Source organism: Drosophila montana, unplaced genomic scaffold (genome assembly GCF_035044405.1).
Source record: "Drosophila montana isolate Dmon_TW-CO22-7 unplaced genomic scaffold, ASM3504440v1 contig_402_1, whole genome shotgun sequence".
Taxonomy (NCBI): Eukaryota; Metazoa; Arthropoda; class Insecta; order Diptera; family Drosophilidae; genus Drosophila; species Drosophila montana.
The window spans coordinates 2,196,907-2,211,160 of record NW_026998739.1 but is presented as its reverse complement, the minus strand read 5'-3'; the positions used below and the strand labels follow the sequence as shown (position 1 = coordinate 2,211,160).

General features: G+C 40.8%; 1 protein-coding gene and 1 long non-coding RNA gene across 2 annotated transcripts in view; both read right to left on the bottom strand.

Moving 5' to 3' along the window:
• The window catches only part of LOC135439300 (uncharacterized), a 47,798-nt gene extending 42,660 nt beyond the window's left edge, over positions 1 to 5,138 (bottom strand). The window contains exon 1 of the long non-coding RNA XR_010438024.1: positions 4,604 to 5,138. This is a non-coding gene — a long non-coding RNA (uncharacterized LOC135439300). The remainder of the gene's footprint in view (positions 1 to 4,603) is intronic.
• A 2,169-nt stretch (positions 5,139 to 7,307) lies between these two features.
• LOC135439320 (uncharacterized) lies at positions 7,308 to 9,949 on the bottom strand. Its single transcript, XM_064698029.1, has 2 exons — positions 9,187 to 9,949; positions 7,308 to 9,125 (listed from the first exon to the last, which is right to left on the bottom strand). The coding sequence occupies exons 1-2, from the start codon at positions 9,840 to 9,842 to the stop codon at positions 7,439 to 7,441; spliced, it is 2,343 nt and encodes a 780-aa protein (XP_064554099.1). The 5' UTR covers positions 9,843 to 9,949; the 3' UTR covers positions 7,308 to 7,438.
• Positions 9,950 to 14,254: the final 4,305 nt, after the last annotated feature.

Below are 14,254 nucleotides of genomic sequence, written 5' to 3'. Positions count from 1 at the left end.
GGCGTTTATTTTAACAATTTCGTTAATTTTCGTTGCCGTTGCTGTCAGCCCCAGCAATAAAATCGTCACGTTTTGTTGCTTTTATACCCTGCACTCTTTTAAACTGGGTAAAAAGGGGTATATTACTATCGTGCAAATGTATGTAATAGACGAAAGAAGGCATTTCCGAGGTCGTAATTGATATTATTGATTAGGACTGGTTAATTTTCCGGGTATGACCATACTAGAGACTTAAAAGAAAGCGTCCATTCTTGATTGTTAGTTCAAAGTCCTGATAGAGTCTTAAAGATCCGACTTTAACCCCAAAAGTAATTTAAGAATACATTTTTGCATAGAGTTTGATTATTAATTTATAGAAGTAAGTATAAATGAGGTCCACTTGGCTTTAGATAGAGGAAACCTCTCAGTCGTTCACTCTCGACTAGCTAACTTTTACTTTCTGTTATTAATTCTGTTGTCCAGCAGTGCGATAGTCTGAAAGTAAACGCAAGGGCGTCTGTTGCCATTATTTGAAGGGGGGTTAACTGTTTGTCTTGCTAATTAAAGTTGTGTTAAAAGCAGAGCTTTTTGTATTTGTATCTGGCAGATACTTTGTGCAAATCAAAGTGCCCAGCTGGTTTAGCAGCGGGGGTGTTTGTGTATTTGTGTATTTGTGTGTGTGTGTGACAATTTGTTGTGCTTTAATAATGTTAATTGCTTTACGGCTGCCAACTTTGCTATCTTAGCCTCAGGCAACTAATTGGAACAACTAATTGATGTACGCATCTATTTCTTTCTTTTTTTGGGCATGCTGTAACCTTTGCAGCCAATTAGCTGATGCTTGGCATCTGCCTACACATGTTTAATTCAGCAGGTAGGTAAATCTCTCCGGGAAATAACAGAGTGTTTGCTGATTTGTTTGCTCAACTAACTTCATATTTTTATTTGTTTTATGTGCTCCAGCACAAGAGTTGTGTGTTAAGTTAAGTTGTGTGTTTTAGATTATGTCAAGGTATTAGAGTGCTCTCGCAGCAATTACATGCTCACTAACCAAATATTTAATGGGGAAAAGCGAACTCTCACCATAATATTTCTCACTTCATCATAATATAACATAATTATAATTTTTGTAATCGTATATATTTCTAATTATTTATTAGCTCAATCAAGAACCTGATTGTGCCCACATAATCCCCAGTTAATTTCCCAACCTAATCCCCAATTAAGTTGCACATAAATCCTATTTGCCATGGAGACAAATTCTGAGCTCGTTTCGCCAACATTAACCTCTAATAAGTAGCTTGTTGATGTAGACATTATCTATAGATGGTTAGTTCTTTGGCAGCCGCAGTCAATAATGGCAGATAAAAACCAATATTTAAAATTGCCAAAGGCGATTACAGCTAAGCTGAGCGCATTCAGCGTATCTGCAGTTGGCACTTATGTAATTGAAATTGTCATCGGCCATTAATGTCATAAAATGTAAAACCAATGAAATGACGTTTAAAGTTGCCACAGCTGTCGCAGCAGCTGAAGAAACATATTAAAATTGAATGAGCCACCGCGAAATCGAAGACAACAATTGAGCGACAGCAGCAGCAGCAGCAACTCGACGCGATGCGGAAGCGAAAGCAAAAGCAAATCGAACTCTGTTGTATCAATGAACATCACGCTGCGTATACGTAATTTTTTCTGTTGACAATCGTCTGACATTTGTTTCCTGGCCCGTGCCAGCAGTATTAATAGCCGAAAGGCAGCTCTGACTTTTACTATATCCTATACTTATTGAAAATGGTTATGTAAGAGACAAAAGGAGGCATCTGCCATACCATAGAGCTCACATATTCTTGATCTGGCGTAATAGATCAATAGATCAGCTACGGATACCACGTAAATTATAGTATATAAATTGACTTGGATTTTTGCTATACATAGATAATTAACAATCACTTTCAGTCTCCTCAAATTTTCTAAAGACTTGATACAAAGCACATAAGATATTCAAGATTGAGTTAGAACTTGAGAGTTCGTGTCAAGAAGAAACACGTTGCATTGCTGGTAACAGGGTATCTTCTCGTTGAACACACTCGACGATAAGCGCACTCTTGTTTATCCTTCTTTATTGTCACTCGACAATTGGCTGACATTATTTAACAGACGCGCAACTGCTGCCTGTGTGGGCGCATTCTGTCTATGCTCCTTTCCGTTCCGTTCTGCTCCATCTGGCAGCACAGTGGGCCTTAAAGGGTTAATGTTGGCAGCCGCTGATGTTGGGCTGATGGCACGGCTTGAACTCCGCTGCCATGCAAATTGTGGCAGCCTCAAAGTCAGACTTGCAACTGGCAGCGCTGTCTGCGTTATCTGGCGCGCCTATCTGCGCCTGCCAGCCTGTCGACTGCATCCAAGACGGAGTCTGGAGTTTTGGATCTTAGTCTGTGGCTTGTCTCCACTCGTTGGCTTCTGCTCCTGCCCGCTGTGGCTCAATGCGTGTCTGCAACATTGGCTTAACAAGTGATAAACTTGTCGCTTGTCGTCAGCTGCGCGTACGTCTGTGCCTGTGTCTGCGTGTTGTGGGTTTAAGTCCTTGTCCATTTTATTATTAGCCCCGGACGTGCAAAACGCCTCTCACTTCAGAGTCTAGCTAGAAGCGCTCTGCCATGGCCAGCCCGAGTCAGAGTGGCGGCAACTGAGCAACTGAGCAACTGTTGCAACTGTTGCAACTGCAGCATTGTGGCAAATTGCTAAGTACAAATTGCATGGCTAATTTGAGCTGTTGCACCGTTGACAACCTGACCGCAGAGCGCATTAGACAGTCAGAGGTGTGAAATGTGCAGTGGTTGCATGAATAATTGAACAACCTACACAGCAAACAATTTTCTAATAAATTTTAAATCACTAAGCTTTTACATTTACATAATTTTTGAGGTAAAATTCGCTTTGCTCAATATGAATGTGCTTCATTCTTAACTTATTTTAGCTCAGAGATTTAAAAAAAAATTAGTCAATGATATTAAATTGATTTATTTTTAAGCAAATAATAAAATAAATTATGAATATATATGATTTAAATTCCCTTTCAATTTTAAATTTTTAGTTTACCTATGGAGATTTTTTTTTTACTAAAATATTTTACTGTGTAGCTAGCACCTCAACCTGATACGCTTCCTGCATAAAGTGGGCAACTTTATGGCCCCAGGGCGGGTAATAACTATTTTTGACTGATGTTGGAAGAGAAATAAGTGCCTTGTTGCATTTGCGGGCAGCAAAAGTTCATGTAAACAAACGTCAAATTATAAATAAAAGTTGCAAATCTGTGCCAGTTCATAAATATATTTACACATTGTTGTGGCTGCCACAATGTTGCATTCACCCACTTAAAATTCAAATTTATTTTCAATTCTTTTCAAATGTAGCAAAATCGTATAAAGTGCATACTGAATGTCCTAAAAGTAAAAGCGATAGCAGACAATGTCCTCGAACAGGAAAGTGGCAAATATCAGATCACAAAGTCAACGCGACATGTTCAAGTTTACAAAAGCTGCACCACAAAGCGACAGGAAAGAAAATCAATATGCAAGGGTTTAACGAAGTTTATATACCCTTGCAGACAGAACGAACAGAATAAAAACCAAATATTTCATGCAAGCGTTTCCCAGCAATGTTCTTACAAGTCCGTAAGGAATTTTCAAAAAATTCGTTTAATTTTTCAGTAGCAGCAGTAAAAAATGCAGCTTCCCAGCTACGGCTTGGTCAGTCCATCAAACATTTTGTATTCATATAGTTTTTGATTTAACAAGCATATCTCACCCAATTCATTACACATTGGCCTCGAAATTTGCAATGCTCTGCACAAGCGAGTAGAATAAGTGAGTAAATCAAACAAGTCGAAATTGCAAATTTAAAAATGCAAAAACAATCAAAAGTCGTAAACATTCAAGTGTTGACTTAAGCTGCTGTAAAATCACGTGAGAAAAAAAAACACTATGAAAATGTAAACTGAACAGTAAAACTTTAACAACTTTTTCCAGCTGTTGGCCGTAAAATGCAACTGCCAATCGAAATCGAATTCATTTAGTTAAGTGCAAATTATTTTGTGACCCAATTATGCACACTCAGCTACTATTTAATCGATTAATTAGCATCCATGAATGAGTATTCACTTCGAGTAGGGAATAACAAATGCATTCAAGTGTGCAGTCACAAGATTTAACACCCGTTGCCTCAAGTGAAATTGAAATTAGTTACGAGTTTAGCATTAACCCTGAGGTAATGCCTTAAATTTGTAGCTTATCACAGTTTAGTAAATTTGTATACCCTGCTTACAATGTGAAAGCGAATATATTGATATTCATGCGGACAAATACTGACCATGAAATATTTAATCGTTAATAATTTTGTAAATCCAGAAGAGCCACAGTTTTTGAGCTAGAGATGATAAGTTCGGCACTCGACATACTACTCTAAAGATCAAAGATCTGTGTATATTTTCTAACGTCACAAGCTTAAAGTAAGCTACAGTTAAAGAAACTCTTTCCCAATTCACCTTTCAACTATTTTAGCACTGTAGAGTATTGGGCAGTCGGCTGAAGCCGAATCGAATGTTCTTAATTTTATTTTTACATACTTTTCTCTTTTCTACAACTCCATTAGCATGCTGAACAGCTGAAAATTCATGTTGTTTGCGGCCTATGCCAAGTGAATTTGTTTAACTGTTAACGCTTTGCACGTTCTATAAACGATTTAGAGCGCGCTCCGCACTCCGCACTTCACTCCGCACTGCACTTACAGCGTACACTTGATCTAAGCATAAAGCCCATAAAATATATATTTATATACTGCAGCACAGATGCAATTTATCAAAGATACAGATGCTTTTGTTGCTAACCACTAAACAATTTGTTTTTATTTTTTACATAATTTTAAAAAATTGTTTTAACCAACAGTGAAAAGCCAAATGGCCAGCAAATTGGCTGTTGTCAAGCTGTCAGGCTCAGTTTGGGCCAAGTTTGAGCGAGCGTTGCGTGAACCGCGCGCGTCGAGACTCGTTTGTTAACTGACAAACGCTGCCAACCTGCTCGAAGTCAGCTAGCGGCCAACCAGACAACCAGCCAACCAGGCAGCTGGACGCTTCATACCAAACGGTTCGACTTGAAATAAAAATAAACAGCAACAACAAAACAAGTTAACAAGTCGCGGGGGCGAAGTTGCGGCACAGCTTTCGATGAAAGTAAATTCAATTTTGGCAGATATTTCAGGTTCTCAGTAAAAGTTATATTTGCAATTCTACATTTGAAAATTCACTATTAATACACTTGCTATTGCGATCTTGTTTAAACAAATATTTGAAATGTTTACGCTAAAAATAAGTTTTAAAAAATCTAATATTTACCTCAAGCTGAACTTTAAAATATATACTATAGAATTTTATTGTTTATTATATTTTCAATTTGTCAATGGATACATTCGTATCATTATTTTGTCAAATTGATATTCTTACATAAAACTCATGTTAGGTTGACTTTTGACTGATAATTTTTTATCATATCCAATCAATCCAGTTTCAAAGAAAACCAAAAACAATTAACATCTTAAGCAAAAGCAGATGTGCTCCCAAATGAGTTGTTCGCAGAGCTTTAACTGAATATATTACCATTAAATCAAAAAAAAATCTACAATTAACAATCAACTCAAACATTTGAATTCTGTTTAAATAACAGAGGTTGGTTATGTTAGCGCAATGCGCGCTGTTGGGCATCGAACATGTTGCATTGGTGTATTGTTGAGTTGCAGGTGAGCTTTGCAGCTAGAAACTAAAATATTCCAGAGATTTGTTTAATTCGATTTGTTTAATTAAAAAATACAAGGTATTCGTTGCTTTATTTAGCCAGAATTTCAAAAATTGTGACCCATTTGTGCATTTACAAAATTTATATTACAAAACTGCGAAATGTTTGCCAAGCAAATTGTTCATTTGTTTAAGCCTGCCAACGGGTTTTATTGCTGCCGTGTGGGTGGCAGCAAGCTGTTGCTGCTGCTGCTGCTGTTGCTGCTGATGTTGTTGTTGTTGTTGTTATTGCTGTTGCTGCTGTTGCATGGTGCCTCATATTAATTGCAGTGCTTCACTGGTAAAGTCGCCCACGCAGCAAATAAAACAAACAGCAAAAGTTGCATCAGTTCACAGTGAACAATTTTTCGGATTAAATTGAAAACATTTTTGTGTTTATATACAAACAATTCTAAAATTAGTTTTAAGTTCGTTTTGCAGGAGAAAAATGAAATTTAGGGAATGAAAGTGCTTTTGCTCCTTTAAAGACTATCAGTGCTTTATTAATATATAGAAAAATCAAGATCTCATATAAATGGCACTTGGGTTTGAACCGGCGTCTTCTCGTTTGACAGGTAAAAGCGCAGACAATGCGTGCAACTAAACATCTTGTGTTAGATGAGGGGGGATAATGAATCTGGAAAATTCTCAAATTTGAGCTTCAAAACTAAATTTAATTTAAGCAAATTTAAATTTTGATGTAATGTAAGCATCTTTTTTTTACTGTGTTGTCGACCCACTTGCCAAAGAGCCAGTTGGAGACGCATTCAGAGTTGGAGTTGGAGAACGCCTACCTGGCGTAAGCCCCACACGTGAGTGTGTCCAGTTAGACAAAGCACACGCCTTGGATGGAGCCCTGATCCTGGAACCTAGCGAGCACTTTGAGAGCTGCAGCGAATTTGCATTTATTTACATTTGAGTAGTGTGTCTGGAAAGGCGCATGATTAAGCAATAAATTCACACGATCTGGCAACTTTTGCTTGTGGGTGTTTGTTATTGTTGCGGCTGTTAACGGTCCCCGTTGCTGCACGCAGCAAGCCCCATAGTTCCATTATTTTTATTATTATTATTATTATTTATGGTGCCTTTGCTTGTTTGCCCATTTTGCTTGCATATTTGTATTTTCAATTGATTTCGCGTTTGAGGGAAAGCGGAAGCTGTTCAAAAATAGTGCGACAAACAAGCCCCAAAGCCAAATATATTGCAAATATGTTGGGTCATTGCACGGTCAGTCCGATGGCGACAACAGGTGTGCCAAGAAAACGCATTGTCATCGCTGCTTAGGACTGTCAAGTACTTGGATTAAGTTGTAATGAGATGGGAGAGAGTATCTCGGCATAAAGTAAATGGCTAAACAAATTGTCGTATCGCACTAATCCCAAATGTGGAACAATAAAAAACACTGGGGATTCAGGTCCGAGACTCTGGCTATAAATTATGTCAGTTATCTAAAAGCTGTCCCGTTTGTTAAGGGAATAAGGCAAAAGAAAAGAATTCCAAGAAATAAATTATTTTCATTCCATATATTCTTTCATACAACACCAAATTTTGCGATTAACGAACTGCACAAAAAAAAAGAAGCCTAGTTACCTCCTACCCTATTCTTCCCATCTAAATACTAATTAAATGAAGTGTTTACAACTCTTTTTGTTTTTGGAAAAAGTAATACCGGTTACCGGGTCCCGGCAAATACAGATGCTCGCGGAACTCCTGCAAAGTGAAGGCATTCGAATTGTAGACAAAGGCACTATTGCTGTGATACGAGGAGATACTTGAGTGGCGCTCAATCTCTTGCTTTATTTCTGATTTGTTAACACCAAGCATTTTCCAAATGTCAAATTCCTCCTCCTGTTCCTCGTCTTGCTCCTCGTGGACGCTCAGATCAGTGGATGATTCGGATGGTCGATTCCTGATGCACTCGTCCCGTCGGTCCAAGTCCTTCTGTATTTTCGTTAAAATGGGATGCCTTAATCCAGCTAAATGTTGGAGAAGGCTCTCCTCCGTTTGGGTCTCATCTCCCAAAAACGAATGCTGAAGCTCATAGTTATTGCGCCTTACAATGACATCCACCTCGAACTCCTCATCCGAGTCCAGATCGCAGGCCCGACAATCGAAATGGGTGACCTTGTGGTTCGTTTGCAGTGCGCATATTATATCACGTCCCACTGCTGGATTCAGCCTTACGGCCGCCATATCTAGGCGGCGCAATGGCTTATGATTGCGCAGCAGAAAACTAATATTGGATGCCACCTGGGGGGGAGCAGTCTCAATGCCATTGATGTTCAGCTCCTCGACATTATTGGTGCCAATGATATCGTGAATTAGCATCGACAGGCCAGTATCGGAAATTGGATTATGGGCCAGACCTAGATACTCCAAAGGGCTGCCTTCGGGATCTTCAAAGGAATGACATCTAAGTGCGTTTCCGATGGCCTGGACAGCAGTACGTTCCAGCTTATTATACTCCAGCTCCAGCGCTTTGTACATTTTCGTGCGTTCCAGCAGCATTTCCAATGCCACGTCACAATTATCATTCAGCTGATTGTAGCCAAAATCAACAATCTCCAGCGCGTCCAGCTGCTTAAGGACACGCGCCAATATCAAGAGCTTGATGTGATCCATTCGACTATTGCGCAACCGGAACACTTTAAGCTGGTGCAATGTGCGCAGTCCATTCGCTAGATGCACCATGTCATCGTAGGAGAAGTTCATGTGCCGCTTGTGATAGTTGAGCTCCATATCGGGGCCAAGAAACTCGAGGGTAAGCGTGACCAGTTGATCAAAGTAGCGCACAAAGCTGAGATCTATGTGATGGCAATGCTTGGCGGGATAATCGTAGCGCTTGATGCGTCGCAGCAGCTTCTCCTTGTTGCGGGCATCCGCCACTTTGTCCTCGTTATCCTCCGGCTCTGGTTCGACGGCCAAATCGAAGACACCCTCGATCGGCAATTGCTTGGCCTTCTTTTTCTTCTTTTTCTTCGGCTCCGGTTCGGGCGGCATACGAAGAAGCTCTCGATTCCTTTGGCGTCGCTCGTGCTCTGCTTTCTTCTCGGCGTGCAAGTCGCGCAGCTGCTGTCGAGCTGCATTGCGGGCAGAGCGGGCTTGACGACGCTTCTGCTGCGCTTCCAGGTAAATTAATTCCATTTGCTTGCTTCCCTGCTCATCCGAGGAAGCGGTTGAAATGGAACGTACATCAATTTCAATTACTCTTGTCTTCTGCTCATCTATTCGCACTGCGGACTCTCCACGCTTCTTTTTCAGTGGATGCACTATGACCACCTCCTCCTCCTCCTCACACTCCTCTTCTTCGTCCATTGTATCCCTAGACACGACACATGGGCGTAACACACATTTCGAACTCTACTTTGGTTGGTCTGACTTACTTTTCATCGCTGGATATCTCCGATATTTCAGACTCTTCCGAGGAAATGTCCAGCTCCGATTCACTTTCCACGTAGTGCGTAAAGGAATCATCCGTCAGCGACTGCAGATGTTGTATGTGCATCGTTCGAACATATTGCCGCACCAGGTATCCCAGCTCGGCCATTTGCTTCTCTGGCCAGTAGGCAGCCGGGCAGGCTTCAACCAGTTCTACATACTTAAGGCTCACACCCTTACCCTTCCAGTCATACTCATCGATCTTCTTCAGCGACAGCGTCTTTTCCGAGCTTTTGGCGAGCACCACCCGTCGCCAGAAGCGCACATCGTCCACAAAATAACAGTCCTTCAGCGGCAGATTAACGTCCAGGGCATCGTAATGAACGCGCAGCTTCAACGGATCCTGTTTCACTAGCGGCACAATATATCTGGTGCCCATTTTGGCCAACGCCCGCACACACAGATCTGCCAGTGTGCCCAGTCGCTCGTTCTCGATAAACGCCTCGGAGTAGACCTCGCGATTGAGCTCACTATGGAGCCGCCTTGTGCCCATGGAGGGCCTGTAGAGCTCATATTCCACCAGCAAATCCGGCTCATTGGGTATGGCAAAGGTGTTTGTGTTCGCCGGCGGCAAAAAGTTCGCATCGTCCTCATCATCCATTGTCTTTTATTTTACAAATGATCTTTTCTTTAAAATATATTTTATTCCCTTTTAAACTAGTGAGCGAAACGTTCGAGATGCTAAAGGAAAATAACCTACACATCTATATGTATTTACTGACTAGACTATTTGATGTTGAAGTCTACAGCACACCGATTTTGAACCGACCATGTTCGAAACAGAAACAGAAACCAAATCTTGGTTAATTTTGATGTGGAACACCAGATGCAAAATCCCTCAACCAACATCTTTAAGTTTAAGTTCACGCTTTACACATTTACAGCATCAAGAACTTATTTCCATGTTTTAAATTTATAAATGCTTACATTGTAAATGACTTCATTGCTTGGTCTGGCGGATAACATCTTTATTGGATTTTAAATGAGCTGCCTCAACGGCGCTTGGCGCTGGCGTCAGACCCCGGCGGACCGAGACCGAGACCGAAGCCCGAGCCCGAACTTAAGCCTGACCTCGAGGCAGCTTTGGGCATGCCAGCAACAACAACATATCAACATCAACAATATCAACGACAACGACGCATTGTTTCCAACACTGGCTCGTGGCTAAGCATCTCTCTCTCCCTCTCTCTTACACACTTTCGCTGTCTCTGTCTCGACTGCAGTTGATGATGATGACTTAATCGTTGATCTGAGTTCGCATAGGTGGGCGTTATAGTGATTTATTATGCCGCTTGGACACGCACTATAAAAACGGACTGGCCTATGGAAAAAAATATAAAACAAGAAATCAAAAGCGATATTTCTTACAACGAATTGCAAATACGCTGCGTAAGTAGTATTTACCGTTTATTTACAACCCAGAGGCAATTTTAACATGCAAACGGGTAGCTTTTAACAAGCAGCAATCAGAATACAGCGAGGTCTGCTTAAAAACACAGCCAAAAGTGAAAAACTGATTGATTCGGCAGCAGTTAACTTGTTCGATGCCCACGAGTAGCCCATTGTAGAGTATAAACAGCATAGAGAGCATAAAATTATATGAGTTCTAGTTCTGCATAGGAACCAGTTGAATGTGAAAAACTTGCGCAACAACATACGCAGTTTAATAGTTAACTTCTTGTATTTACAGCTTGGTTGCAAATTTCAGCATGCAACTGAGTAGCTCTTGGCAGTGTATAAGCAGCATAATGCACACATTTAATAATACGAGGTCTGCATAAGCAAAAACCAGTTGAATGTGCGACGTTTTAAATTGCGTCGCTTTGCTCTGCTTTAGTTTAGTTTACTTTACTTGTCTCATACTTTGTCCTACTGCTTTAATTTCTCGCTCGGCTTGTGGCCACCTGATTGCTACTGGGTGGGCAGTAGGGCGACACCACCGCCCGCGCCCTCCACCACGGTACCCGGGCAGCGCTCGCTATCTGTGTCCTTGCCTGGGCCCAGGTATATGAGATGTATGCCGAGCCTTAAAATGATATATCACAGATGGCGGGCGCAGCTGTGCGCCAGTTTTCAGCCGCTTAACGCTGCAATGCCATAATCATCATCATCTTTCTCATAAAAGAAAGCGAGCGAGAAAGAGCGCCAACCATTTATTTATGCACTTGACTTGCGAGCCCCCATCCCCCATCCCCCATCCTCCATCCTACATCCTACATCCTCGCCCTGGGCCAATTGGGGCGTTGCGCGGCGAGGCGATGAGTGGGGATCATTTGCAGAGGGCAGCCCTTAATGAGTGTATCATATTTCACACAAGTCTGGGCCGCTGCTTAAGCTGTCAACACCTGAGCGGCCCATTGTCGCCTCCGATGCCACCGGCTGAGTTTTCGAGTGCATCTTCGAGTGCACTCACAGCAGACACTTGTGAATCAGTGAATACTCGAACCAAAAACTTTTGCCTGCATGCAACAAAGTCATCAAATGGTAAATAAATAAATGCTAAACTGTCTCCATCAAAACTTACGAACAAGTCTTTCCAGAGCAGCAGCAAAAGTTTTTCCACTTGCACAAACTTGTCTAAGTAGGTGGCAAGCTATTTTATTTGTTACAGGGTATATGTAAAACTGCTGCCATTGAATTGTGTAAATACTCAAATGTGCTTGTTGACAAGAGCAGCAAAAAAGTTAACAGAGTGTTAAAAGTTTTAGTCTGTGGCTTACAAGAGACTTGTGTATTTATCAGATGGATTAACATGAAGAATAGCATTTCAGATCAAGTACAATTAAGACCAACCAAAGGCCAAAAGATACAAACTAAACCTTTTTTATCACTTTGAATAAAATGAAGCATATGTTGCACAGACGTCGATTACAATGAACTTGCATATTTATCCGCTGGATTAACATGATGATAGGACCAACTATTAGGCTTAATTCTTATTCAAACACAAGTCTTTTAAGACATTCTTGTAGTCTCCCTGTCATTATTAAGACTTAACTTGCCTTGCCGGCAGAGCAAGGTAGCAGATGGCAATTTATGCAGACTAGCTTAAAAACAGAGTAAGTACTTGAAAATTTACAATATGAGAAGCCTGTTAAATTAAGGTAACCTCGAAAAGCATCTCATGGGTTACGCAACAGTTGTGTCATGTGCGTTTAGGGTAACTACAACTAGCTTGGCCTTGAAATGAAGTCATAACCAGCATAATTGCTGTAAATGAAGCTTCCTCAAGAACACACTACAATTCCAATTCCAGCCCGTGAGTTGGCCAGCCTATGCCTGTAATTGGGGCCAAATCATTAGGCACGTAAGCAATTAGACTGGTTGTTAAATGAGCTGCAGCAGCCACTGCAGAGTTATAGCTGAGACTCGACTCTGAGATGACGCTGAAGCTGAAGCTGAAGCTGAAGAGGCGGCAATATGTATACACATATATTTAGAATTGCGCAACTCAACAGATCAGCAAAGTCGTGTAGCGTAGTGTCAGTTAATAGTCCATAAAGTGAGTAGTGCAAAGGTGCAAAGGTGCAAAGCTGAAGCACTGGAACTGAGGCCCCAACTAAGCAGCTCAAATTGTAACGTTGAAAAGCGAAACGTGCACTGTAAACAATTTTTGGCTAAAATTTGAATTGAGAGAGTCTGTTCTTAAAAAAAATCCAATATAATAAATAATGATTTAATTATCGCACTGTTAAACAAACATTGATGGGCATCGAGCCGTGAACCTTTCGCCAGACAGGCGGGCGCCTATCCTAGTTTTGATTTGAAGATTTCCGACTTCTTTAAGCTCTCTAAACTTATACAAAGTAATGATAGAGTATGCACTTAAGAAAGTTTATTTTAAGTACAACATTACTTAATTAAATATGAAAAATTGTTACAATTTACGACCGCAGGGATCTAAATTAAAAGCCACCATTTTTTGACGGTGTCATTTCAAAAGCCACGCGCAACATGTTGACAGCAGGCCATAAAGGAAAAGAGCAGACAAGAAACCAGCTACAGCATCAACAGCGGCATCAAAGCGCTCTTAGCCAGAAAGACACGCACATTAATTATGTTAATTGAACTGTAGCACACTCTTAAAGAGAGAGAGATAGAGAGAGCGCGTGCGAGTGAGAGTGGGAGCATCCTCCAAGGAGAAGCAACAGTCACATAACTCATAATGCCATTTCCGCATGAACTCTTAAGTTGGCCCCAGACATAACTCAGCTGACAGCGCCTGCATATAGAACTTTAAGCAAGACTTCATTAAAACTTGTGCAGCATTTTGTCTTCTTGGTTTAGACAGCAAACGCTGTTCTGGCCAAAAGGAAACAGGACCAAGTCAGCAGCGAGGGCTGACCAACTGACAGGCAGGCTAGCTGGCCGGCAGGCGTCGGCCCCAATCCCAAACAGAGAACACAGCAAACAGACAAACTGCAGCCGTGCCTAATGACCACAAAAATAGCCAAATGCAGTTTAATTTATAGCCCAACGCCAACCACTCGGGATGTGAGAGAAGTTGCAATGCCCAACGTTCACATATTACAGCGAGGGGTGCTCAAAAAGTTAGCTAAAATAGAATACTGTTCATTTTCATTCGCAGAATGTAAATCTTGAAGATATAAGCATTGACCAGAAATTATAAAGTATATATAATCTTGATCATAAGAAATAGACGAGTCAAGATAGCCATATCTGTCTGATTCTCCTCCTCTTTATATCTCTCCCTCTCTCTCTCAGTTGTGTAACTATTCTATTGAAACTTTTTACAGATCTGTTAATTGGATAAGATCTCTAGATCTCTATCTATCATCATTTTTTATATCATAATTTTGTATATTACGAACTTTCCTTTTTCAGCATCCGTCAGCATCAAACAGCTTCAATTTGAACAATATTTTCAATAAATTATTTCTCATATACATATTCCATATTGTGCTATATGCTCCAAGGGCATCTAATTTTCTACTGTCCTTTAAGTGAAATCTTCTTCACAAATTTACATTCAATTTAATCTGAAAAACTTTT